Here is a 24174-nt window from a genome sequence, read left to right as displayed (position 1 = left end):
TTGACTCTTTTATGAAATACTTTCTTTTTCTTGTTTGAATTCATCCAAAAATGTGTAACTTTTAAATTTAAAAACTTGCTATCATTCTCGCCCTAAATCTCCGAATTGGAGATAGTCTTTCTGGGTAGTAGAAATTGCTTCTCTACATACATGCCATCTTTAACATTCATGTTCTAAAGATAGAAGATTAACATATGTTAATCAGGATTCATAGTTTGGGGTCTCTTTTCCATGGCCAGGATGCCCAAGATGTGAATGTTTTCTAGGCTTCCTTTCCCTCAACCCTAGTATCTCCCTTTTTTCATTCTAAAGAGCAGCAGATTTTAACCATCATATTAGTCACAGATTTATTCTCAGCGATTTCTTTTTCACAGACTTGGGTCCTGGCCTCTGATTTCTCCATCCGTTGCTCCACATTCACCATGTGCCTGTCTAGTTTCCCAGCTTTTGATGAGAGGTTCTCTACCTCGCCTTCCATTGAGGACAATGTGTTCTGCATTGCCCTGAATTTCACATGAAGTGACTCCATCAGCTCATGGGGGGATCTGCTCTGCTGCGAAGTGGAAAAAGTCGACGAGTCCAATGAAGATAGACAAGATGACAGCATCATCTCAGGCCAGGGCACAGGAAGGCATGGACTAAAGAAATTGTTCTTGTCATTCTTATCTTTATTTGGGGCATAATTTTGCTCTAATTTTCAGTTGCCGACATCTTAGGTAACTTACTGAGCTCATCATTCATGAAAATATTTAAGACATAAAAAGGTACACAAATTTAGCAGAGATTCTGAACAAAAGCAGTTTTTCATGAGTCAGGTTCTACCCCTGCTGTCTCCACTCACTACAACACTTTCTCTGGTCTGATAAGTACTTGAATGTGCACACCATGTTACTGCGTAACGTAACATTGTGGCACTGAAGAAAACTCCCTGTTTATTATATTACAGTGGTGTATGGTGGTATATAGACTACAGTAATGAAAAAGAACTATAACATGCATACTGGATTTCATTTTAAGTAAATAGAAGCTTTTTGTCTGTGATAACTTGTTTTGATTCTGGTGGGGAGTTTGGGAGGGCATAGTAATTTTTGCATCTAGCCATTTTTGCAGGCTGATAAATATTCAGAATATAGGCACATATCTTTCAAGGTTTACATACCGTGAAAACCCAAATAGAAAGGAATAGAAAATGCTGTACTTGATGCCAGTTATGCAGTGTCATGGAATTCTGTTCTATAGTACCTAGTATGCAGTGGGCCTAGAGGACTCTAAAATTTATCTAAGAGCATGCAGTAAAGTTTTCTAAAATTAGGGAAGGTCTGTCTCATTTTAAGTCTGGGGTTGCCGTATTTATAAATGTATCGTTTTGATCAAAGGTAAATTTATGGTGATATTTGAAAGAAGTTGACATATCCTAGTAAGAGAATTACTAGGAAGGAACAGCAGTTTTGCCAATTAATATCCCCGTAAGAGTGTTAAAGGAAATGTAAGTTTCTAGCTGGTGTTTTTTAGTTTGAACTAATTAGCATTCTGGTTATTTCACTTCTTAAAAATCACTTTGTGGTATCTAAATTATTAGAAAAGTAGTTCCAAGTAAGAGGTTGTAGGTAGGATAAAAAGTGGGTTTGTATTCTGAATTCAGTTTCTGTGTTCTGGTGGTAGCTGTGCTTTTGTAAAAAGGAATGTAGCAAAGTGTCTTGTTCAGCCAAGCAGTTGGTAAATTTTTGAGCGTCTTGTATTTGTTTACAGGATGTGGTTGTAGCAGTTAGCCTCAAGTGTTTGTTCATTTTTATTGTCATTAAAGCTGACTGAGATCAGTCTTGTTTTACACTATGGTGTATGTCATCACCAACAAGCTGCTGTCTAGTAATTTGGGGGGAAATAGAAACAGAAATTTTCTGTAGCTTAATGTTATTCTCAGTAATACGTACAGACCTACCTGCAGAGAGAGATTACTCAGGGGCGGTCTGGTGTTTTTTTCCTGGACCATGACATGAATCAATATAGTAATAAGAACCTCTTCATCAACAGGTAGCAGTATAGAAATTGTATAAAATAAAATCAATAATGTTTATATTATTCACATTCTGTCTGTTGAACTTTTAAGAAAAACAGTATAAAACCAAATATAAATATTATTTTCCAAGCAGAAATTAGAGTACCTGATAAACTGGACTCATCAGTCTGGGAGCATATGGATTCCACACATGTGAATGGAGCTGACTTTGATCTCACTATTCTGTCCATGGCTGAAATAGCTTCTTGTAGTTATGAAGCCAGGTAGGTAAAAGTTACATATCAGGTTGCTTGAAAATCTCATACAGATAAGCATAAAATGTCCAAAAATAGCAGTTGTTCAGTCTGCTTCTTTAGCGTTATCTAGACAGGAATTTTTTTGTAATGTTTTCAAAACTTGTAGTTATATAGGTTGTTAGAATTTAACCCTAGGTCTTTCATGTGGATGCTGCTGCTTTTTAAACACTCCTTAATAGCTCTTAACCTAACCTGCATGTTACTTGAAACAAAGCCTATTAAGGAAAACGTTGTGCCACTCACTCTGATATTGTTGATTTCATGATGTTATCTTCACTTCTTTGTGTCAAAATTGCATTCTTTTATGGAATTAAGAACACTTTGTTGCTGAAGGAAGTAAAATCAGACAGGAACTGCAATTACTAAACTTAAAACAGTTTCTCACACAGATTACTCTGAGCATCCCCAGTAACGTACATTATAAATCTTCAGAGTATGAAATGACTTGTTAAAAATAGAAGCACAGTGTTGGAAATAGGATTTTCTTTCCTGGTGGAAATAATACTCCAGAAATTATTCCTTCGTTGAAACCTTTCTCAAGCATGTTAAGATAGGCAGGCTTATATTTGTATCTTAGAAAGTTAAGAGTTCATTTATTACAGGAGCATAATTTTGTAAACTTGCACAGTGGAATATAAGATCCAGTTACCTTAGTTGCTGTAGTTTATGCTTGGTTTTAATTTGAAACAAGGTAGCAAGTAGTGCTTTCTGGAGACTTTTGGTTTAAGCATGTTCCTACAGGGGAGTTGTCTGTGCTGCATGCCTGAATATTGTACAGCTACTTCAAATACTCAATCTGCAGTTATTTTTCTTATCTATTAAATTGCTAGCAGTTGGGACTAAACTCCTTTTTGTTGACAATTCATTTTTATGGGAAAAGACAAATACTTCATTCGAAAATACCTCATATTTATTTGTGGAAAAGTTGGTACTGTGTTTATTTGGGGTTTTTTTATCCTTCCAATTTAGACAAGTTGGCATAAAGAATGGAATGTTTTTTGGTCAAGCAAAGAAGTTGTGTCCAAATCTTCAAGCAGTTTCTTATGATTTTGATGCATACAAAGAAGTTGCACGGACGGTATATGAAATATTAGCAAGGTAACACGCTGTTTGTTTGCATGATCTTTCGTGGTAAGATTATCAAGCATATTTTATTTGCCACTGCTGCATGCCGTTATTCAATTTAGCATTTTCACCTCCATGTTACTTTTCAGCTTCAATTAAGCCATTCCTATTTGAGATCTTCCTTTTGTAGTATTTTTGTTATTTAAGCCCTGTGCTGCTTCTGAGCATTCTGTCTTGAAGCCAGATCCTCTAAACAGTGAACATCTGACTTCCAAAGGAGTCATTGTTACATTTTTTTACTGATTACACTGTGAGAAGCAGATCTTTGCTTAGTAGTGAGGTACTTCCAGGAGGGTTTCTTGAGTAACTTAAGAAGGGGTTATTGGAGTAACATCTATTAGATTTTATACTTCCTGGTGTTTAAATGCACTTGAACAAAACTGGAAATTTCTTATTGTCAATGAAAAATAAGTGTTCATCTCTTCCAGTTGTTCCTTTAGAATAGAGATGCATGTTGAAATTAATCCTACCTTAGCAACGTTACTGTAATTTGCTGGTTTATCATTTTTAATATGTAAGTGATGTGTGATACAAAATAAGCAGGGAAATGCCACCACAAAAGGAAGACTTTATTTGCTACATATTTGTTTTAACAGATGGTGAGCTGTTGCTGGTGTTTCACCTCCTTTACTTTGTGTTGATAGCTATACTCATAACATCGAAGCAGTCAGTTGTGATGAAGCACTAGTAGATATCACTGAAATACTTACAGAGACCAGATTGACTCCCGATGAACTTGCAAATGCTATCCGCACCGAAATCAAAGCCCAAACTAAATGCACTGCTTCTGTTGGGATGGGTAAGTACCTTATTTCATTTCTGTTTACAAGCTTTGCCTGCTATTGTTAGGTGTATCAAAGCTATGTAAGATTGCTAAAACTCTGTAAGTACATGTGTGATACGGAATATATTGCCATTTACATTAGTGTAACTAAAAATGCAGGAAAATCTTCATATATGGGAAGTTTTAAGCAAAAATCTATAAAATTGGCATTGCTTCTCCATTGTTATCTGAACAGTATGCTAAAATCCCATCCATATTATATTATTACATTCAACTTCATGAAATGCTACTGTAGTTTTCCAGTAAATGGAAAAATGAGTGGATATTCTGTTCCTTATTGGAGATAGCAGTAAAAATTTACAGGGTGGCATGATTTAGTATAATTATTAGAAGATATTGAAAGCAAAAATTTATATGATTTATAGTAGGTGTTGTGTATGAAATCACACATCTGAAGAGACTTACTTGATTTCTTTTCACTTAGGCCTTTCCTTTCTCCTTTGTTTTTGTCCCTAATTAAACTAGAGTATCCGTAAATAAATATACGGAGCATGTATAAGTGTATGAAATCCACTTGTGAGACAAGCTGAAATTCATTACTGTAAGCAGAATTCTTCCTTTATTTCTTATGATATCATAGTACAGAGACTGTAATTCCCTGGATTCGTGTTTATGTCTTGTTTTACTTGAAATACATTTGTAATCTCTTTTATATGCTTATTTAGTGTTTGTTTTTTGCTTTAGAAAGTGCAGAATTAGGTTTTAAAACATTATTTTCTAATCTGGTATCATAATTCTCTTAGAGATTGAAAGAGACAAATGCCTATGAGCAATTATTATTTTTTTTTCCTAATAATCAATTTGTGTGAGATACTGGAAAATAAGGATATTGGTATCTTTTCTAGAAAATTGTATGGTAGGTGCACAACAAGGACGTTTACTCTTCACTTATAGTTCATCATTAAGTAAATAAATCAGAGGAAACAATTGTACTATTACATGAACGTAGACACCTTATCTGAAAAACATGGTCTGCCTGAAATGTGTATCTTATGTGATTTATATGTTGCCCAATGGGAAAGTTGTACCAATATAATAAAATGTAAATTTGAATAGATTATGTTAATACTATTGAGATCTCCTCTTGACACTCTTGTCTGATTAGAGATAAATTAAGGAAGGCCATGCTTATAGCAGTTGAATAAATTTGATTTATTACCCTAGAGATTTTAGTGGCTAAACTAAACTGCTTTAAACAATGCTAGTGAAAGATTAAACACTCATCTATAAATATCCTGTATCCATATCCTGTTAAGATGTAAACATCTTAACCATTTTTTAAGTGAGGTATTAGTTTTCTCCTACTTTACATCAGTGTTGTGGGTATAATACATTGCAGAAGGTAAATCACTGAGATTTCCTGGTGTTAGAGGCTATGTTGGTATGTTTGATAGATAAGAGGATCAGTAATCTTCAGTACTCTATAGACAAAACATGGATCCCCAAAGTTAAATACGAAATTGAGAGGAATGTGTCATTAACTGTTTCATCAATTTAGCGCCTCAGTAGAAACAGTGCATGTTAAACTCTTGTTACTGTTCTTATTAACTAAAATTTTAGAATAGACAAAAGAAATGTGAACATAGGTGGGAGGAGAGGAGCAATAGTAACACACAGTGCTGTGGGTTATGAATTCCCTTGACCTTTTCTTAGTTTGCTTTATCTTAGAACAGGGTGTTTGAGTGGCAATAATGAATATGTTTGCGTATCATTTCAGAGATCTTACTGGCTGGGCACGAGTAAGCCTATAAGCAGACAAGAAAAAGTGCTGAAATAGGTCTTGTTCCCACCACACTTTATAAGTGTATATAATAATTTAATGAAATCATTGGATTATTTTAGTGAATACTCAGGCCCAAATATTACCTTAATTCCAGTATTTCAGATAAAATACACTTGATGAAGTGGTCACCTAATTATTATTTATGTTGACCACAGTGGATTTTTTGAAGTTCTGCAGTGTTAAAATACTACACTTCTAATTCTTTCAACCGTTTCCACTTAACTGTTTATCTGTATCTCTACATGTGTAGACCATAACCAAGACCAATAAATTCATTGTTCTTAGGGAAGTGTCCTGTACTTACTTTTTGGTTGGTTTGAGTTTTTTTGGTGGGATTTTGTTTGGTTGGTTTTAACTTTGCAGTTCCAGTTTTACTGGTTACACTGATGTAATTCCAATTACACTGATGTAATAACAAGTACTGCTAGCTGCTAATCTGAAAGTAGATACTGTGCATATATATGAATGCATTTCATTAAATTCTTTGTAAAAGATAAAGGATTTGACCGTGCTTTCTGCATTTTTACCTTGACTGTTGAACTGCAGCATTCTACTTGAGAAGACAGAAGTTAGTACCGACACACTTTAATTTGTTCTTTTTACAGGTTCCAATATTCTGCTGGCCAGAATGGCAACTCGTAAAGCAAAACCAGATGGACAGTATCACTTAAAACCTGAAGAAGTGGATGATTTTATCAGAGGGCAACTTGTTACCAGTCTTCCAGGTACTCCTTTCTTTTAGAGAACATTTTGCCTCCTGGTACTAAAACTGTGTCAGCTACACATATGTGTTCTGGATCAAATAAGATTAGATGTTATTCCATTGTTTTGATCAAAAAAAAAGAAGATATACTGATTTCTAAAAATTTCTGACATTTCTGAAAAGAATCTGTTACCTTTTTGTGTCTTGGAGAAGCATCTTTTTCAGTGAAGAATTTTACAGATTCACACAGCGTGATCTATGGAAGAGGCTCAGAGTTTAGTTTGTTATGCAACCTTATATTCTTTACTAAAATTATTTAGATAAGTCATTTCAAGTGAGTGCTAGTTTGTTGTATCATAATGAATGTAATAAAATGAGTAACGTCAGGTACTTATTGCTGAGAGAAGCAGGTTGTTCTTAGAACTGAGAACTAGCCCAAGAGAGTACTCTTTCTAAAAAAGGAGTGTATGAAGTCAGGAGTTGGAAAAAATAGTGCAGATGCCATAATAAAACAGAGGGCATATGAAGGAAAAAAAGGAGAGAGAGGAGAGAGGAGTTTGTTTAATCTCTCCTGCATCTAAGAAACTCAGAGATATTTCAGAGAGCATAAGGACAGAAGGAAAATGAAGAAATAAAAGTTTGGCAGAGGAGAGTGTTACCAAACTAGAGAAGTGTTCCTGCTTGCAACTTAAGCTATATTAGAATGGGTTATAAATAGAGGGAAAGGTGGAAAACAAGGCTAGTGTGGGAATATTACCACTGTTATACATCCAGCTATAGACAGTTTTTGGTTCTGGTAGACTTGGAATACTCATTAGGCTTTTGTTACACAAGTAATTGCTTTTTTGGGGGGTAAGGATCTTTAGTCAATAGTATATTGCAACTGTGACAGAATGTGTTGATTTTTTAAAGAACAACAGGTTTCTCAAATTCCAGTTGGTTTTTACCTAGTTGTCTGAAGAAACGATTGTGACTATGACAATTTATAATTTCAAGTGTGACAGTACTAATAACTTCATGAACTGTTTGGCAGTTTTAGTCAAATCTTACTGAGAGGTGTAATTTCTAATGACATAGTGTTTCCACAAGTTTTGTGAAAAATGACCGCTTGACAGAGAAGAGTGGTCCAGATGAGTACATCCTTCGAGGAACAGGCAGGCAAAATAAACTGTTGTACATTTTGGCAGTTGTTCGCAGTCATCTTATGTATAGGCAGAGTACATGTTTTCTGTCCTGCATTCCTTAGATAGGAGAGAGAAGGATATTTGAGTGAGAAGTGGAGCAATTGAGTGGGATGCCTGTGGACATAGAGAAGACCAGGGAGAAAGTGGAAGGGAAGAAAGAACCGTTTCTGGCCCACAGGTTTTTTACAGAGATTCTCCAAGGCATTGTGGGAGAGATGAGATGGCAGGGAACTGGATTTACTGTGCTGGGAGCATGGCAGGCAGTAAGGATATACGGACTACAGCTGTATGAAAACAGGCTTTATTATATTTTTTTTATTGTTCCAGAAAAATACTCTAAAGTGTTGTAGGCTAAACTGTTTCCTGGCATCTAACTCTGCGTTGTATTGTTAGTCAATACTTTAGTAGTATAATGTGACACAGGCATAGTGCAAAAAATGCTGAGTAAGCAGTCAGTTATGCTTTGTATGTTAATGATCAGCCTACATTTGTACACAGTTATTTAGTGTTAAATGTTCAAAATAGTATTTTCTCTGTTTAAGGAAAAAAAAATGGAAGGGAAACAAAAAATAGACAGTAATAGGCACTGAAATGGAAAAGTGGTAGGAAAGCATACGTGGACAGGTGCAGTTTACTAGAAATTTTCTTAATGTATCCCCTTCCATGGCCAAACATAATTCACAGCACAGCACCATTGCTCTTTGGCCTAACTTACAGGTGGTGTTTTTCTTCCAGAAAATTATTCATGTAGTACCATGCTTTGACATATTTTAAAGTTTTCAGAATTGACTTGCATGTTCATAGTAAAAACTTTCTAATGTTTTCAATAAAGCTACCTAGACAAAGAAACAGATTATGAAAGCTAGAAGCTGATTACCTGGGGTTTCTAACTTTCACTGACTTTGCTAGTGTAAACTCAAAGGACTAATATTTTTCAGAAGTAACAGGCCTCCTCTCCAAAATTCAGAAACACACTTAAGTTTATCACACTCACATATGTGATGTTGCCATGGTTACCTACAATTTCCAGTGTTTGGTAATTCAGAGCACAAATGATACAGGTATGCTATCACTTCTACTTGAAATACTGTTTTTCTACCAAGGAAGCAGTGGAACAGTAGTCAAAATATTTGTTGGTTTTCTTTTAGATAAAATCACTTGTATATGATGGCAAAACATATTACATGTTGGACACTCTTTTTGGACTGAGTGTTGTGGTCTTCAGAGCTGTATACTCTGTAACAGGCACTACCTTGTCAAGAAGATTTGCAAGCAGGAGTCATTCACATTTTACCCAGAAATAAAGAAATGTGCAGCAGTATGACATCTTAAACTAAATATATAAAACAGATTAAAGAAACACAGGTGAAGACAGCAAAAGTTTCCCTTTGAACCATGTTTTATTGAGTGGAATTTATCTTTTATGGTGTATATTTATTTATTTATTTGATATGACCTAGTGTAGGTTTAAAAAGACATTTTATTTTTTTCAAAACCTGACTGGCTTTGAATTGTGTAGTGTTAACAGAACTAATTGCTTTGTTGTTAGGAGTTGGCAGGACGATGGAATCTAAGCTGGCTTCTTTGGGAATTAAAACCTGTGGAGATTTGCAGTGTGCTTCAATGTCAAAACTGCAGAAAGAATTTGGTCCAAAAACAGGACAAATGCTCTACAGATTTTGTCGTGGTTTGGATGATCGACCTGTTCGTACAGAAAAAGAAAGAAAATCTGTTTCAGCAGAAATCAACTATGGAATAAGGTTTACTCAGGTAAATTTGAACTTACTTTCTTTTCTGCAGTGACTTCTTTGAGCTGTAGAAGAATCTTCTCATATTCTGATTATTTTCACTTACACTTTGATCTGTTAGAGCACCATCTTAGCCACCAAATAGAAATAAGGAAAATTAAGAAGTAGGAGACAAAACAATAAAATGGAAGAAGAGACTGCAAAAGTATTGGACTGAAAAGAAGCTTGCACAAAATTAGCTGGCTATTCTGCATTCGTTATGCAAGTCTGGTGCAGAAAAAGGGAACTGCAGTAGGTTTGTCAGCACCTAGCATTCTCTTTCATTTAAGTGCTGATTATTCAAAGATGCCAGTGCCTGAAACCATCACCAGCTACTCCAGTACAACACTTTTGTTAGACCTTTTACAAATATTGTAGGAGGGGAAGTGTTGTTGACAAAATTGTATTAAAAAATAACTCAGCTTGAAGCATTTATAGAAATGATAGAAAAGTCAGGTTGGGAGAGAGACCTCATGATACTGTGTAGTCCAGCCTTTTGCTCAAAGCAGGGGGAAGCTATGAGATCAGACCAGTTGCTCAGGACTTTATCCAATCTGGTGTTGGAAACCTCAAAGAATGGAGACTGCACAACTTCTCTGAGCAACATATTCCACTGCTTGACTTTCCTCATGGTGAAAAGATTTTCCTTATAAACCCTATGCTCTTCATCATCTAGGTGTATGCTTAAAGTTAGACTTGCAATTCTGTGTTGGGGTTTCTAAATACGTAGGTTTTTAAAAAACTTATTTCCAAAAGGGTAAGTATTTCCTACTTATTTCAGCATTAGGATAGTATTCTACCATCTCACCTAACTTCAGCAACCTACAATATAAAGAAAACACTTGAAGTTAAATAAGACAATTGCCTGTGAGTCAGCTTGCTCTTTTCACTTGTCATGAAAAGGAGTGGTTAGGTCAGGTTACTTAAAGAATTACCACCAGAGAGTTTTAAGTGCAACATGTTTAATAGGAATATGAGGAAATGCATCTACCCAAGATTCACTGGCAAGATTCATTCTGTTACTTATTACATGGAGTAAATGCACAAAGATAAATCGAGTTGAAACCAAGTCAATAGTAGAATTGGAAACGGTTTGTAAAGATCAAAGGTATAAAAGGGTAAAGGAGATCCTCCCATTGAGTCACAAGGTTTAGAGTAGACCCCCTTGCTTTCTAAACTCTCACAGAGTTTAGGTGCGGCTGGATCCAGCCTTAGTCTCAGGCTTGGTCAGCAGTTTTTGTCTGAAAGGGAAAGGTATAGAAAGTGGGTAAAGAACAAGGGAGACCTTTCTGCTGAGTCACAAGGTTCAGAATAGACCCCCTTGCTTTCTAAACTCTCTCAGAGTTTAGGTGTGGCTGGATGTTTTCCTAGTCTCAGACTTGGACGACAGATTAGATCTAAAGGCAGGGAGGGAGAGAGACAGAAAGTTTATTCACAGTGCATAAGAGTTTAGCAGCAAATCAGTTTGTTTTAAATCACAAGATTACTTCAGGCTTGCAATATATATTACAGCAAAGCTAAATACCTACTAAAAGTTTGCCCTTGAGTTCATTGAAATACTCATATCGTTATGCCTTTTCATTCCTCGAAGGGCGAAGGGTTGAGCTTCAAGGAGCAGGGGTATCAGCCCAGGCCCCATCATTGACCTTCCACGATGGTCCCCCTCGTATCACAAACTGAGCGGTTTGCGAGCTCTGAGCAGCGTCCGGCTCAGAGGGAGATGCTGGTCGCAGCCTGTTGCGCTCCAGGAGAGCTCAAAAAGGTCTCACTTTAGCACTGCTGTTTATAAGGCTGTGAGATGACTGCCTTTAGTCATCAGCAAATTTCCATCCCAACCTCAACCTGCGTTGGTAATTTGCTGAAAAATTCCAGGAGCAATATATTATTCCACTTGGTTACCGCTCAGACTGTGATCCAGCAGGAGCGTTCTGAGGCTGTCAGGGAATAACTCACCGTTTCCGTTCTTCTTCCCTGCTTTGACCAGTCACTGGGGAGTTCCAGCACAGGCAGTGCCATTCCCTGCCTCAGTTGAGTAGAGGAGGTACAGCCAAGAGGTGCTTAACTGCCCAACTCATTACTCAAGGCACCGAGGACTAGCTGGCAGCTGCCAAGGTTGTAGAGCAGCCTGAAGAAGGGAAAGTGCACCACCACATCTGTTTAGACAGTCTGGATTGCATTAACTGTTAATGATTAACCTTCAATATATGAAAACTAGGAATTATCTAAACATGTTGTTGTTTTTCCCTCTCAGCCTAAGGAAGCAGAAGCTTTCCTTCTGAGCCTCTCAGAAGAAATCCAACGTAGACTTGAAGCTGCTGGTATGAAGGGTAAACGATTGACTCTTAAAATTATGGTCAGAAAGGCTGGGGCACCAGTGGAGCCTGCAAAATATGGAGGTCATGGAATCTGTGATAACATTGCCAGGTAACTACACATGGAAAAAACAATGGTCAATAGTAGGTATAAGTACACTTCTGCAGGGAGCACCAAAACTTACAGGAAGACAGGATGGAAATTTTGAAGTGCTTGGTACCTCATTGTCTACGTATCAGACCTGCACCAAAATCAGAAGTAGAGTATTATTATCAAAAGTCTTTGGTCATCAACATGAAATGTAAATCCCCCAATGATAAAAAACACAGCCTATTGGGAGGAGAAAGAAGGAAGAGAGTAAGGTGTCTGAATGAGAAAGAAGAATTTTAACATTCATGTTTTGCGTTTGAGTTTTTTCAAAGAGAAAAATGGGGGGAAAAGACACTATATCAGAAGCTGAAAAGTTTTGGGCATAGAAGAAATAATGTGTGGGTTTCAGAGGAAGCAGGAATGGGAAAGAAGGAATCTGACTCCACACAAATGCATTCTTTCTGGTTTGAGGTTGTTTTCTTAAATGAATGTACTCATGTGTCTGTGGATGCTGCTTAAAAATTAAGGTGATGTAGCAGAATATTTTCAGTGAATGATTGTGACTGTTTCTCTTGGTAGGGAGATACATTTTTTTATCTTTTTGACTTTAATAATCTGTAGTTTAAGGTTGCTCTTAATTGGTAATAGTGTCATGAAATACTAGCTAACAAAAGCATTTTGATCTTTTAAAGGGTTTGTCTTCAAACAATAATATATAGTTATGTCTATATTGTTGGCGTACATTTCTCCAGCTTGCGCAGTATTGGAGCTGTTTTCCTTTTGCAGCACCTGTAGAAGACATATTTACATCCTGCACTGTGACATGCATGCAGCAGCGTTTTTATTTCTTTCAGTAACTAGCAGAGTTGAAATGTTCTGCTGCTGCAATCTTGTTTCCTCTCCCTGAGCTCTGTGTAATGTTGGGTACTTTTTCTTTTTCTTGAGAGGCTTTCTGCTATTCCTTGATAAGTTCTTGGTCACATGCTGATTGTGACAGTTGGAGTCAATTCTCAAAGAAAATTGCCTTTGTACTTGTCAAGAAGGGTGTCTGATCCAGGACCGTTCTTCTTCAAGTCTAGAGTCCATGGGGCAATATTTGCAGAATTAGTTGCTGCAGAAGACTGAGAAGCCACTTTCAGTGCTGAAGATTGGAGCTGGCATCAGACACTTTGGTCTACAGTTGTCCATCTTAGTACAGACAAGTTTCTTTATGTCAAATCTGTCTTTCCTGTTGTTTTACCAGTAAGTCTGCAGAGAATTATTTTGGTCCTAGAAGAAAAAAGACAATGAAGATCCAAAGTGGAGCTAAGAAGGTTGAGTCACAAAATCTCGAAGTCAGAGACTGTGCCCCATGTTCCAGCTGTTGAAGAAGGCAATTTGTTCACGTCTCTTGACCTTCACAGTTACGCTTTTTCATATAGTCATAAGTTCCTCATCAGAAATGCCTTTGTTTTCTTGTGGATCATTATCAACATAACAAAGTCTCTTTCTGCTTGGTCTCACTGCAGCTCTGTTGGTCTCATTGAGATGCTGCCTGTGGTGGCTGCCCATGCCCGCGCGTCATGGGGTAACCCCGTTACTCAGCCTGGGTAGTGTCAGTTGATACATCACTGTCAAAGGAGTAGGTTCTTCACGTTCCTCAAGTAGTGCTGTTACTCTTACCGATTATATTAAATTTCTGATACTTTTTTGTTTCCTGTTGTTCAACTGGACGATGTTGACTAAAGATTTTTTTAATGTCAGACATATTACATGCTTGCATACTGAAAACACAAGAATGAAATCTAGACAGAGAGCATCGTGTTATATGCGGTTTCATACAAGATTGTCTCAGTACCTTCTAAATACATATTTATTCTTCAGGCAGACACTTCTGTATCAAAGCAGTTTTTCCTTAGGTGAAGGGACGATCCTGGCTTTAGTGCGAGGGTGCATTTGGCATCTTCAAAGATAGGTCTTTTCCACTTTTCCCTCCATCTAACAGATGAATCCCTCCTGAACTGAAGGATCATTTGCTCAGGATTTCTGGTAATGGAAGAGGTGGCGTTCTTTCAGTGGGTTGGAGCTCAACAGTAGGACTTAGATGCATAGGGTCTGTCTCGTACTTGGGAGCTTTGGCATACAGTTCAGCTGTATTAAAAACTGAAACTACAGGATTCACCTTTCACTATCAGAAGCTCATCACATTTTGGGATTGGTAGATCAAGAAGAAAATCCATCAGTCTATACCTTTGTCTTCTGGCTATCCCGAATATTTTGAGCTGAAGGTTACTCTTAACAGCCTAATGACGTATTTTTTTTTAGGGTGAAGTGTGTGTTGAGATAGAGCTTTATTGGAGCTAGTGCCAGACTGCCTTCTCATGAACAGCTGAATGCTTTGGACCTCATTTCTGTGGTCAGGCATGCTAATGTGCATGTGCCCTGGAATTTGCCTAATTCATGAAGTCTTCATTAAGGTATGGTGAGGGGGCACCCAAGAATACGAAGTTGTTCATACACAGCTGAAGCGGTCCTAATGCCAGGGTCTCATTTGGCAGTGTCTCTTGTTTCTGCTTCTGGCTTTACTAATGAACTCGGCAGCCCCCATCAATCCAAATAATGCTATTTGATGATGTAAATGCTGTATTCCTGTCTGTTAGAGCATTTCTCTTCAGCCCAGTGAAAGGCGCTTTAGCAGCAGCAGGGTAACCTCTGGAAGCTGAATCCAGGCAAATGGATTAGAATCTCAGGGTGGTGTTCCCTCAGGTGTGCTTTCCCTACGTACAGCCTAGTTCCAACATTTACTGGAGTTTAAAGTGACTGGTTTCTCTCTTCAGTGAAAGATTTTCTCTGTAGCTATAGCTCATGACCTTGTCCCCTCACCTCACAGGTGAATGAGTTGCTATGCTTTCTTATCCCACAAGCCAAGATCCTCTACAATGGTAACTGTAGTCCTGCAAAGGATTCAGGCTTACAGACACGCTCAAAATCGAATTCAACTTCTGAGATATTAATGGTATTTTTACTGCGCCGTTGATATCAGGTCCTGGTAGTACAGCATAGACCTTTGTAAAATACTCTTCTGTGTGTGTACCTATAGACCTGTCATGCATTTCTCCCTAGTATTTTGCATAGTTGCATCATAATGGTGATATTGATGTCTTTTTTTCTTAAAAACGCTGACAGTGAGGCTCAGGGAGGTCTTCATATCACTCCCAGCAGGAAAGTTTTCCGTTTTCATATTAGCAGAACCAGACCTTTCTGGAGATAACTTGGCTGTTCATGGTGGTTTCTGACAGATTCAAAAGTAGAGTTAAAAAGGAGATGCCATCAAAGCGTTTACTAAGTTGCCGGGATGGCACGCTGTCAGAACACCAAGGTGAACGTCAATGGAGCCCACTCTGTCAGAGTTGAAACTGCATCGGTTTCCTCAGTGAGAAGACTTCACATCACTTCCATGTGTTTGATTAGCCACCTGGAATTCTGTCCTTGTCTGTCTCAAGTGTTAGGCCATTAGAGAGTCCAGAACTACCAAGCACTGCCCTGCCAAGATCTCTGGTGGCAATTTGTAAAACTTGCGACCAGGTAATTTTGAGGGAGTTGTTGCAGAAAATTGCCCACGTGTAAGGTGTATTTGGAATGTTGTTTTAAAGTTACATACCGTTAATCCAAGTTCTTTGTTACTTGTAATCCACGTGCACATGCCTACATCTGCTTAACTCTCAGAGTTCCATCTGAAAGTCTTGCTTTAGACATTGGACAATTGACAACTGAAATAATACTGAGCAAACTCTTTATGAACCAAGCTTGAGTGAAGGATAGTGCATGAGTGCATTTCTGTGAATACTGTAAAGTGAAGCATTTTTGTCTGGCTTCAGTAGATAGCATGTATGTAAGTATATAGTATATTTGACAATTTAATGTGTGGACCACACACTGAGAGTGTTCAATTTGTAAGTAATCCTTTTCTCTGTAGAACATGCTTAGCTGTAATTACCTTTAAAAAGAAACCACAGAACAAAAAAACAGTGTTCAGGTTTTGTATGCCAGGAAATTAGATCTGTCTTTCTTTGAGGTTCTCTCTGCAATAAACACAGAATTGTTGTCTTGAGGATTTGTGAAACAGTTTCCTTTTTTATCCATGCTTTTTTATTCTTTGTAGGACTGTGACTTTAGACCATGCAACAGACAGCGCAAAAGTAATTGGGAAAGAAACTCTAAACATGTTTCACACAATGAAACTGAACATATCAGATATGCGAGGGGTGAGTTAATGGGAAAACTGAAGTTTATTCTCTTTATCAACCTTCTTTTTTGTCTTTAATAAATTTTCAGTTCCCCAGGGTACAAGATAACCAAACCTAAGCAAAAGTGTAGCTAATACAAAGTTTGTGTAAATTAGGCTATGGAATCATATTATGTTTTGTGTATTTACCTTTGAAAAACATGGTTACAAAGCCGTAAATGTAAAACCAGAAAATTTTACTGGATTAATTCATGATTTAAAACAGCCTGAGGTAACAAAGTTAAACTGCATCTTCTACAATTCTGTTAGCACATGCACATTTTATTTTGTTTTAGAATTTTCTGTAAACTTTTGCAGTTATTAGTAAAGTAGCTAACACAATTACTGCCTGTAATGCCAATCAAAAGGTAGAGATCAGAGGAGTTTTTGCTCTAGATTGCAAGTCTTAAAGCCAGAAAACTTAGCAACCCATGGTTTGGCCTTTGAAGGTAAATTGCTGGGTCTTTGAATCATGGTTTATTTTAGAACATTCTTGCTTATCTCAGTGGTTTTGTCATAGCAATGTGAACCCATGATAAGACTATTTTGACATAAGCTCTTTCTTACAGCAGCACACAGAGGCTTTCTAAAACGAACCTGCATGTATTGGTCATCTAGATGTAGAAGTACAGTTTTGATTCAGTGTTGCCCTGCAAAGTCAGCTCCATGGCTTGTGTTTCTCCTCGGAGTTGAGGAAATACTTATCATCCTCTCCATGTCTTCTAGTCTCTTGTCTGTCTCCTTTGCTGTCTTTCCTGGCTTCTTACATTGTTCTATTTCCCTTGATTTCTTTATCCCTGGTTTTAGAGGATTCTTCTTTAAAGTTAGTATCCCATGGGTGTTGCGTACGTTGTTTTGCAAAACAAAGTACTACTTCTGACCAGGTGGCTCTGTTCAGTCCTGGAGGGGCCATTCAGTTCTAGATTATGTAATAAAGTGCAGATACATCCAAGGTCCCTCAGTGGTATTCCTTTCAACAGACTTCAGACACCTCCCATTTATATGTCTGTATTGTAGCTAGTCCCCTTAAGCTTTGCTTATACATGAGGTGCGTCATGCTTTGAAGTGTCCTTTTCATCTCAGAATCTAGAAAAGGTCCTAAAGTGATACCTTTAGCTGTTCATGCCTACCCTTGGGCAGATGAATCCACTCATTTGTTCCGTAGACTTCATACAACACTTTAACTCAAATGCTTGTCCTAAAAGGCAAAAAAAAATTAAACGAGACAAAGTTGTTGGCACAGCAAGTATAGTATGCCGAAGGCTGCTTTTAAGTTCTAGAACTCAAATATTCTAGAAATGTTTCAAAACAAAAAGATAAAAGTGCAAAGAAAAGCTTTGTACAGTGATGTTTTAATATCCCATTAATTGCAACTAAAAACTGTTAACAAACAAAATCCTTGCTATGTAATTAATGGAAGACCACCTGGTGAAAATACATACATGAGCTCCTTCATGCTTTCTGAGTTGTATATACAAATTTTTTTAAGTGTTGGGTTTTTTCTTAATATTAATGGAGAATTAACAGTAAACTTGCACAATTTACGAATACATTCTTAGTTGGACACAGTTTTTGAACCCCTGTTGATTTAGTATTTAAAAGTTAATGAAAAGCGAGGGTATCTTTCAAAATGAGGAACACCTCATCTGATAAAGATAACTTTCACCAAAGTAAATTTCATCGGTTGAGACTTTGCAAGGACCATGTCTAGAAGTGCAACAATGTTATTTTTCCCATTTTTAGACTGAGGTCACGGATTTAGTGTAGATTGTCCTCATGAAGAACATTCCTTTCTTGTAAAAGTAACCAGATTTAATACTAATCATTTCCTGGTCAGTGCTTCTGCATTTGTTAGTGTCTAAGAAATCTGATAATAAACACAACGCTTTTCTATATCAGAAAAGTTAGATGGTATTATCTTTTTGATTTCTTATTTGTTGGATTGTGGTGGGTAATTCTGGGATTTGTTTGGGATGGTTTTAGTGGCTATTTATGTGTATTTCAACATACTTTTATTCGTTCTTTCCCCCACCCACAACAGGCAGCCAATTTCAGAGAAGGCAGTGCTAATACGAAAGACTTACAGATATTTATTTTTTAAAAAAAATATTTTATTTTTTAAACTTAATAAAATGAATGTATTCATGTTTTGGATTTAGGTTGGAATTCAGGTGCAGCAGTTAGTTCCCATCAGTAAAACTACTTCCACTCGCTCAGCAGTACAGTCTGGACACTTACCTGGTGGATCGCATTCAGTTATTGACCTTTTCCATGTTCAGAAAACAAAAAAGTGCTCGGAGGAAGAACATAAGGAAGGTCAGTAAGCTGTGTACTTTGCATGTGTGATATTGATGAGTTCTGAACGGCTCCAACATAGATTCCTTTTGGAATACTTAGTACTATACTGATACAAATTATTTAATGTAAAGAGCAGGTTTTGCTGCTTCAAATGAAAAATGCTACAAAAAAACCTTTGTATAGGATTGTTCGAATCTTTTAAAAAAGTTAATAGTAACAAAGGATACTTTGAAATAGAAAATGTTATAATTATGCTATATATTGAGTAAACTAGTAAAGAACACTGGAAATTGGCTTCACTGTATCTTGAATCTTCATAGTATTTTTAGCTATTTGAGGATCATTCTCTATTTTCTTTTCATGTGTATAGTATTTGTGGCTGCTATGGACCTTGAAATATCTTCTGATTCAAGAACTTGCACTTTTCTTCCATCTCGTGGTACCCATCTCACATCTGGTCTCAATTCTAATGTTAACAACACTGAGTCTGCGCTCAAATGGAATGGCGTGCATCCTCCTATCAGCGTAAAATCCAGGCTTAATTTGAGTATTGAGGTTCCATCTGCTTCCCAGGTAAAACCTGAGAATATAAAATTGTGATAACTTGGGATTGTTTGTCTTATTTGGATAGAGCAAAAAAAGTTACATTATACTTTTTAAAAATAAAAAGAGCTGTAGCAGAGTACAATGCACAGTAAGAAACTGTTATTGATGGAAAACTACTTTGCCTTAATAAAAGGGTTTTTTAAAATCAGTCATTTATAGGCTAACTCCAAAAAGTTTGTATTTATTCAAAGAAAAGAAATAGAATTTTCAGTATCTTTTTCCCTTCCAATCACTTACCAAAGGATTGCAATGGAACAGGAATGGAAAAGATGCCAGGGATGAAATATTAAAAATCGTTACCTTCCACCTTTCACAACCAAAGCTCAGAGTCTAATTATAAAAAATGTGCAATAGACTCTAGGAAAACTTCCATCAGAGAAATTTGACACATTCTGTAGTTAATGTTGTGTTTATATGATTACGATAGGATGCAGACTTACAAATTCCCTTTTCTTGTGTTAGCTCTTAAAAATTATTTTGATTAGCTTAATCACTGATGACTTGCTCAAGAAGAATTTTGACAAGTACTTTATTTAATTTTCATGGAGACATAATTTTTAAATGTCTTCCATTCCTCTTTGTGGCAGCAATATTCTTTGCCACAGATGCAAATAAATGATAATCAGGTAGTCTTCTCCACATAGTTTCTTGAAGTCATGTATTCTATACCAGTCTTTAAATTACACTATAAATCTCTCTCCAGGCTTGAGTCAGCGAGAAGGAACTGAACAGCAACTAGTCTTACACTCCCTCATACACTTTTACAATGACTGCTCCAGGTTTCTGCCTAAAAGGATGTCAAACTTGTATTTAGAATTTTTCATCTTCCTGTGTGTTTTAAAATTTTCTTCAAATAATAGTGAATGCATACTTAATATTTGTACAGGATATCACCTTTTAGATGAGAGGAGAACAATCTTTATTTAAGCAAAATATTTCTGCAGGGTTTGGGTTTTTTTCTGCATGCTTTAACAAAGGAAGAGCCTCCTCCTTTCCATCCCACATGTTACTCAAGCAGACATCTGTTAGAAGGGTCTGCTATAAGCAAACTACATTGAATTTTGTAGGTATTTTAGGTATAAACAGATTTACATGTTTTTCTGTAAAATTCTGTAATTTTAATTTCTGTACTTTAAATCTGTAAAAGCATTTGTTGATATTCCATTAATGGCTTTCCCAAATATTTATACATTTTTAGAAGCAAATTATGATTTTCACAGCTAGCTCAGGATCTCAAAGCCACGTAACAATATGAAGCTCTATACACTCAGATTCTGCTATAGGAGCAGTGTGTATGAGCAAGTAAAAAATGCACTAGCTGTGCAGTAGAAGTCATAAAGCTTTGGTGGCTCTGTGGCACAATATGCTCATCTTTCCTTCTACTGTATATTATATATGGAATATAATACGGAATTCGGTACAGGAAAGGAGTGGCGAGAGTTGGTCCCGTATTGCTATTCTTGTGCTAGAAAAGCAACAAGATACTTTACACCCAGGATTTCCAGAAAAGGTTTGTAGAGGTATATATGTAGCAAATTTGAAATGAGGGAACATGAAAAGAATGTGGAAGAATAACTGAAAGATTAATAATGCAGACAGCTTTCATCAAATGTTCTCAGTTACCATAAGCTGAGTAGCTTTTCACAGATATTTGTAGTTCCTCTCTGTAAATCCAGAATCTGGTCATCAACTCCAAATTTTCTTCTTGAAGGTAAAAGATAAAGTTTTCTAACACTGCTGTGGAGTCTCATTTAGCAGAAGTTAGAGGCAAACATTGACATTTATCTACACAGTTTTACTCAATTTTACTTGTGAAAAAAATGATGCTGTACATCTGTTTGTCAGTTATATTCATTCTGTCACTTGTGCAGCCATCGTTGTATACAGCAACTTTTAGGCACTGAGGGGTCATTTCAGTTGTTTTAAGCCAATAATTGATGGTAAGTAGCAATTACAGCAAGCAAAAATTTGAACCTAAAGCTTATTTCATTATCAAAATTTATGACAAGAGTCTGACAGTATGCAAACATACGTAATACCATCAAAGTAAATTAGTAACATGTATCCTAGAACTATATAAAGAAAGAATTAATTGCTTATGGCTTTGTACTAGACACTGATTTAGTATTCATATCAACATGTTGCCTATGTAATTTGAACTCAGAATTTGGGTTTCCTTATCACTAAGTAGCTGTAGAGGAAACCTCATATATGGTTTGTGATGAGAACACTGAACATTGTGAAAAGGTAAAACTGAGCATTCATATTTACTGAACTACTTAAATCTGAAAAGATATTTTTACATTTTGCTGCTGCAGAGTGTAACTGTCAGGTTCCTAAGTACGTTTGCATACACAGATTAAACTGATTTTTTTTATAAAATTCAAGGACTGTAGAACTAATTTTTGACTAAAACTAAGCCTGTTATCTATTCCTTAGAAAAATCTAAAAGCTTTTATGTATTTGTAGCTAGATAAGTCTGTGCTAGAAGCTCTGCCACCTGACCTCCGAGAACAAGTAGAGCAAATATGCACCATTCAGCAAGGAGAGAGTTATGGAGATAGCAAAAAAGAGCCAATAAATGGATGTAACTCGGCACTTCTGTCACAACCAGTTGGAACAGTGCTTTTACAAATACCGGAGCTCCAAGAACCAAATACCAATATGGGAATTAATGTAATAGCCTTGCCAGCTTTGTCACAGGTAGGATGTTCACAGGGTATCAATAAACATCAACTTTACACCTATAGGAAGAGTTAACAGCTTTTTCTTGAGACAGCATTCACTAGAATCTGTGACTTTCCAAAATCATTTATGGTCCTTTAATATCTTTAAGAATTCTGCATTCAAATGTTTCTTGATCTATCACATACATAGTATGATAATATTTATTAAAGCTTTATAGTCATAAGTATGCTTATGTTTTTGCTGTTGTTTAATGTAAAACCTCCTCGTTTACACTTTGCTTTGCAATCCAGTGTGTAAATAGTCTTTTTTTCTGCATTGCAGCTCAGTTATACTGCACCATAAGTCTGAAGCAGTCCTAAAATCTGCTTAGCTTAGTCACAGGAGACTCACTCTAGTTAGGTGGATGTTTTGATGGTGTAAAGCCAACCTCTTCTAGCTTCGGTAGATGTGATTGTTTATATCACGTTCCTGGGACAAAGGCAGGCGCAGCTAAAGATTGTGGATATCTTCCTGATTTTTGAATGTGGTCATATACAGCATGTCCAGGATGAGGAAAGTGCAAAGTTGTTTCTCAGAATAGGGGTCTGAAGGGGGAGCAGATAGCAGTAATGATGCTTGTAATAATAATCCACCCTTCAATCCAAGATGGTGCTGAACAAATAGAGGGTAAGAATAATAAAAAATCAAAGATTGGGTTACCCAGAGATATATCATCTTGCATATGCATCACTTAAAATAGAGCAGTATTTTTATTCTTGCTGTGCCATTGCTCCATTGCTGTTCTCAAATGAAGTGATACCATATCAGCTTTCAGTGGTATTTGTTGCTGTTTCTAAGATATGCTGCTTAGCTGACAAAGAATCCAGAGAAAATTACATAGAAATTCTTGACCTGTTTTCAGTAAAAAGTAGTTAATGTGTAATGGTTATTTAGAAGATGTGTAGTCTATTCTACTACTAAAATTTCTTTGATTCAAGTTCATTGGTTCAAAAAGAGTTGTGTCAGTTTTTATCCCTGTGCAGATGGTATATGAACTCTCCACACCCCAGCTGTTTTAAATTATGTAGTTACATTCATTCATAGGCAAGACTTTATCTTGGACTTACGTATTAAATTATGCTGTGCTTTAAAGTACACCCCTCCTCTACCACTCAGTGCTCTCTTTTTCAGGGTAAATTTTAACTGCATGTGGCTTTCTATAAAAATTGCATTTGGTTTGTTTTGTGTTTTATCTGTCTGTTAATTAGGTAGTTGAGAATTGATTCTTGGTTTTTTTATAACAGCATTACTTCTTGAAATTGCCATAGAAATACCTAATTTGCACACTCAAATGCACCGGTTTTCCTGTCTCTATCTCCTAATGCATTTTGTGACTCTCTTACCTGATCCAAAAATGTCAGCTTAGCAGAGCAGCCTTTTTGTTTGAAGATGTAGTTCAAGAAGAATTAGCTATTTCCTATTTATTTGTCAGGGTTATCCATATATCTATTCTGGAATGCCTTATTCTTGTACTCCACATTTTCTCCTGAAAACCATTCAGCTTTCTTTACTGGTAAAAAGAGAACTACGATTTACAATTTTAATTCTCTGAGTTAGGTCCAAGTTTAATACCTAGAATACTATGGTTAAATTAGCTTTCTTAGGCTTGGTGAAAAAAATATTAAACCCAGTTCATTAATCTGGGAAGACTTTTTTTCTGTGTTAAAATCATACATGAACTTAATTCAAAAATAACATCTTTGTCTAAATATAGTTTGATACAATTGTTGGTATTGTTAAAGTTTTTGCAGGAGTGTATATTGTATGAGTATATACAAACATTTAAGATTACTTTCTTTCAAATGATACAGTGGACTGAGCAGTAATGGGTTTCAGGTATAGAAATACTGCAAACCACTCCAAATTGAGTACTTTAGCCACATCAACTCAGCAAATGTAAATGATGCCCTGCCATCTTTTTATAGTTTAATTAGGTTTGGTTTTCAACCTTTCATTCCTTTTGTCTGAACTGTTTTTATGACCAGGTGCCAAGTTAATTGGCTGATAGTGATTTATTAATTAGAAAACGTGGAAAATGTCCTTTGTTGGGTAAGGTTCTCCCATAAAAAGAATCCAGATAGGTTGTATTCATTTCCATTAGCTGCTGAAGTAATCTTAAAATTTAGAAGAGCTGTTT

At 36.4% G+C, this 24174-nt stretch overlaps 1 protein-coding gene across 5 annotated transcripts in view; it reads left to right on the top strand.

The window, feature by feature from the left end:
- REV1 (REV1 DNA directed polymerase) overlaps positions 1 to 24174 on the top strand; it is a 62701-nt gene that overhangs the window by 32181 nt on the left and 6346 nt on the right. The window contains exons 1-11 of one of the 5 annotated variants that reach the window (XM_027785254.2): positions 395 to 631; positions 2151 to 2280; positions 3283 to 3411; positions 4083 to 4237; positions 6671 to 6790; positions 9502 to 9722; positions 11991 to 12163; positions 16284 to 16386; positions 18566 to 18722; positions 19075 to 19277; positions 21780 to 22013. In XM_027785254.2, coding sequence (XP_027641055.2) covers positions 583 to 631; positions 2151 to 2280; positions 3283 to 3411; positions 4083 to 4237; positions 6671 to 6790; positions 9502 to 9722; positions 11991 to 12163; positions 16284 to 16386; positions 18566 to 18722; positions 19075 to 19277; positions 21780 to 22013 — 1674 coding nt within the window. In that variant the 5' untranslated portion in view covers positions 395 to 582. Of the gene's footprint in view, positions 1 to 394; positions 765 to 2147; positions 2281 to 3282; positions 3412 to 4082; positions 4238 to 6670; positions 6791 to 9501; positions 9723 to 11990; positions 12164 to 16283; positions 16387 to 18565; positions 18723 to 19074; positions 19278 to 21779; positions 22014 to 24174 lie in introns of those variants that run through there. The other 4 variants (XM_027785317.2, XM_055802372.1, XM_055802369.1 and 1 more) reach the window with 4 other exon arrangements.

Source organism: Falco peregrinus, chromosome 4, assembly GCF_023634155.1.
Source record: "Falco peregrinus isolate bFalPer1 chromosome 4, bFalPer1.pri, whole genome shotgun sequence".
NCBI classification, from domain to species: Eukaryota; Metazoa; Chordata; class Aves; order Falconiformes; family Falconidae; genus Falco; species Falco peregrinus.
The sequence above is the reverse complement of the archived record's forward strand: the minus strand, read 5'-3'. Positions and strand labels throughout refer to the sequence as shown.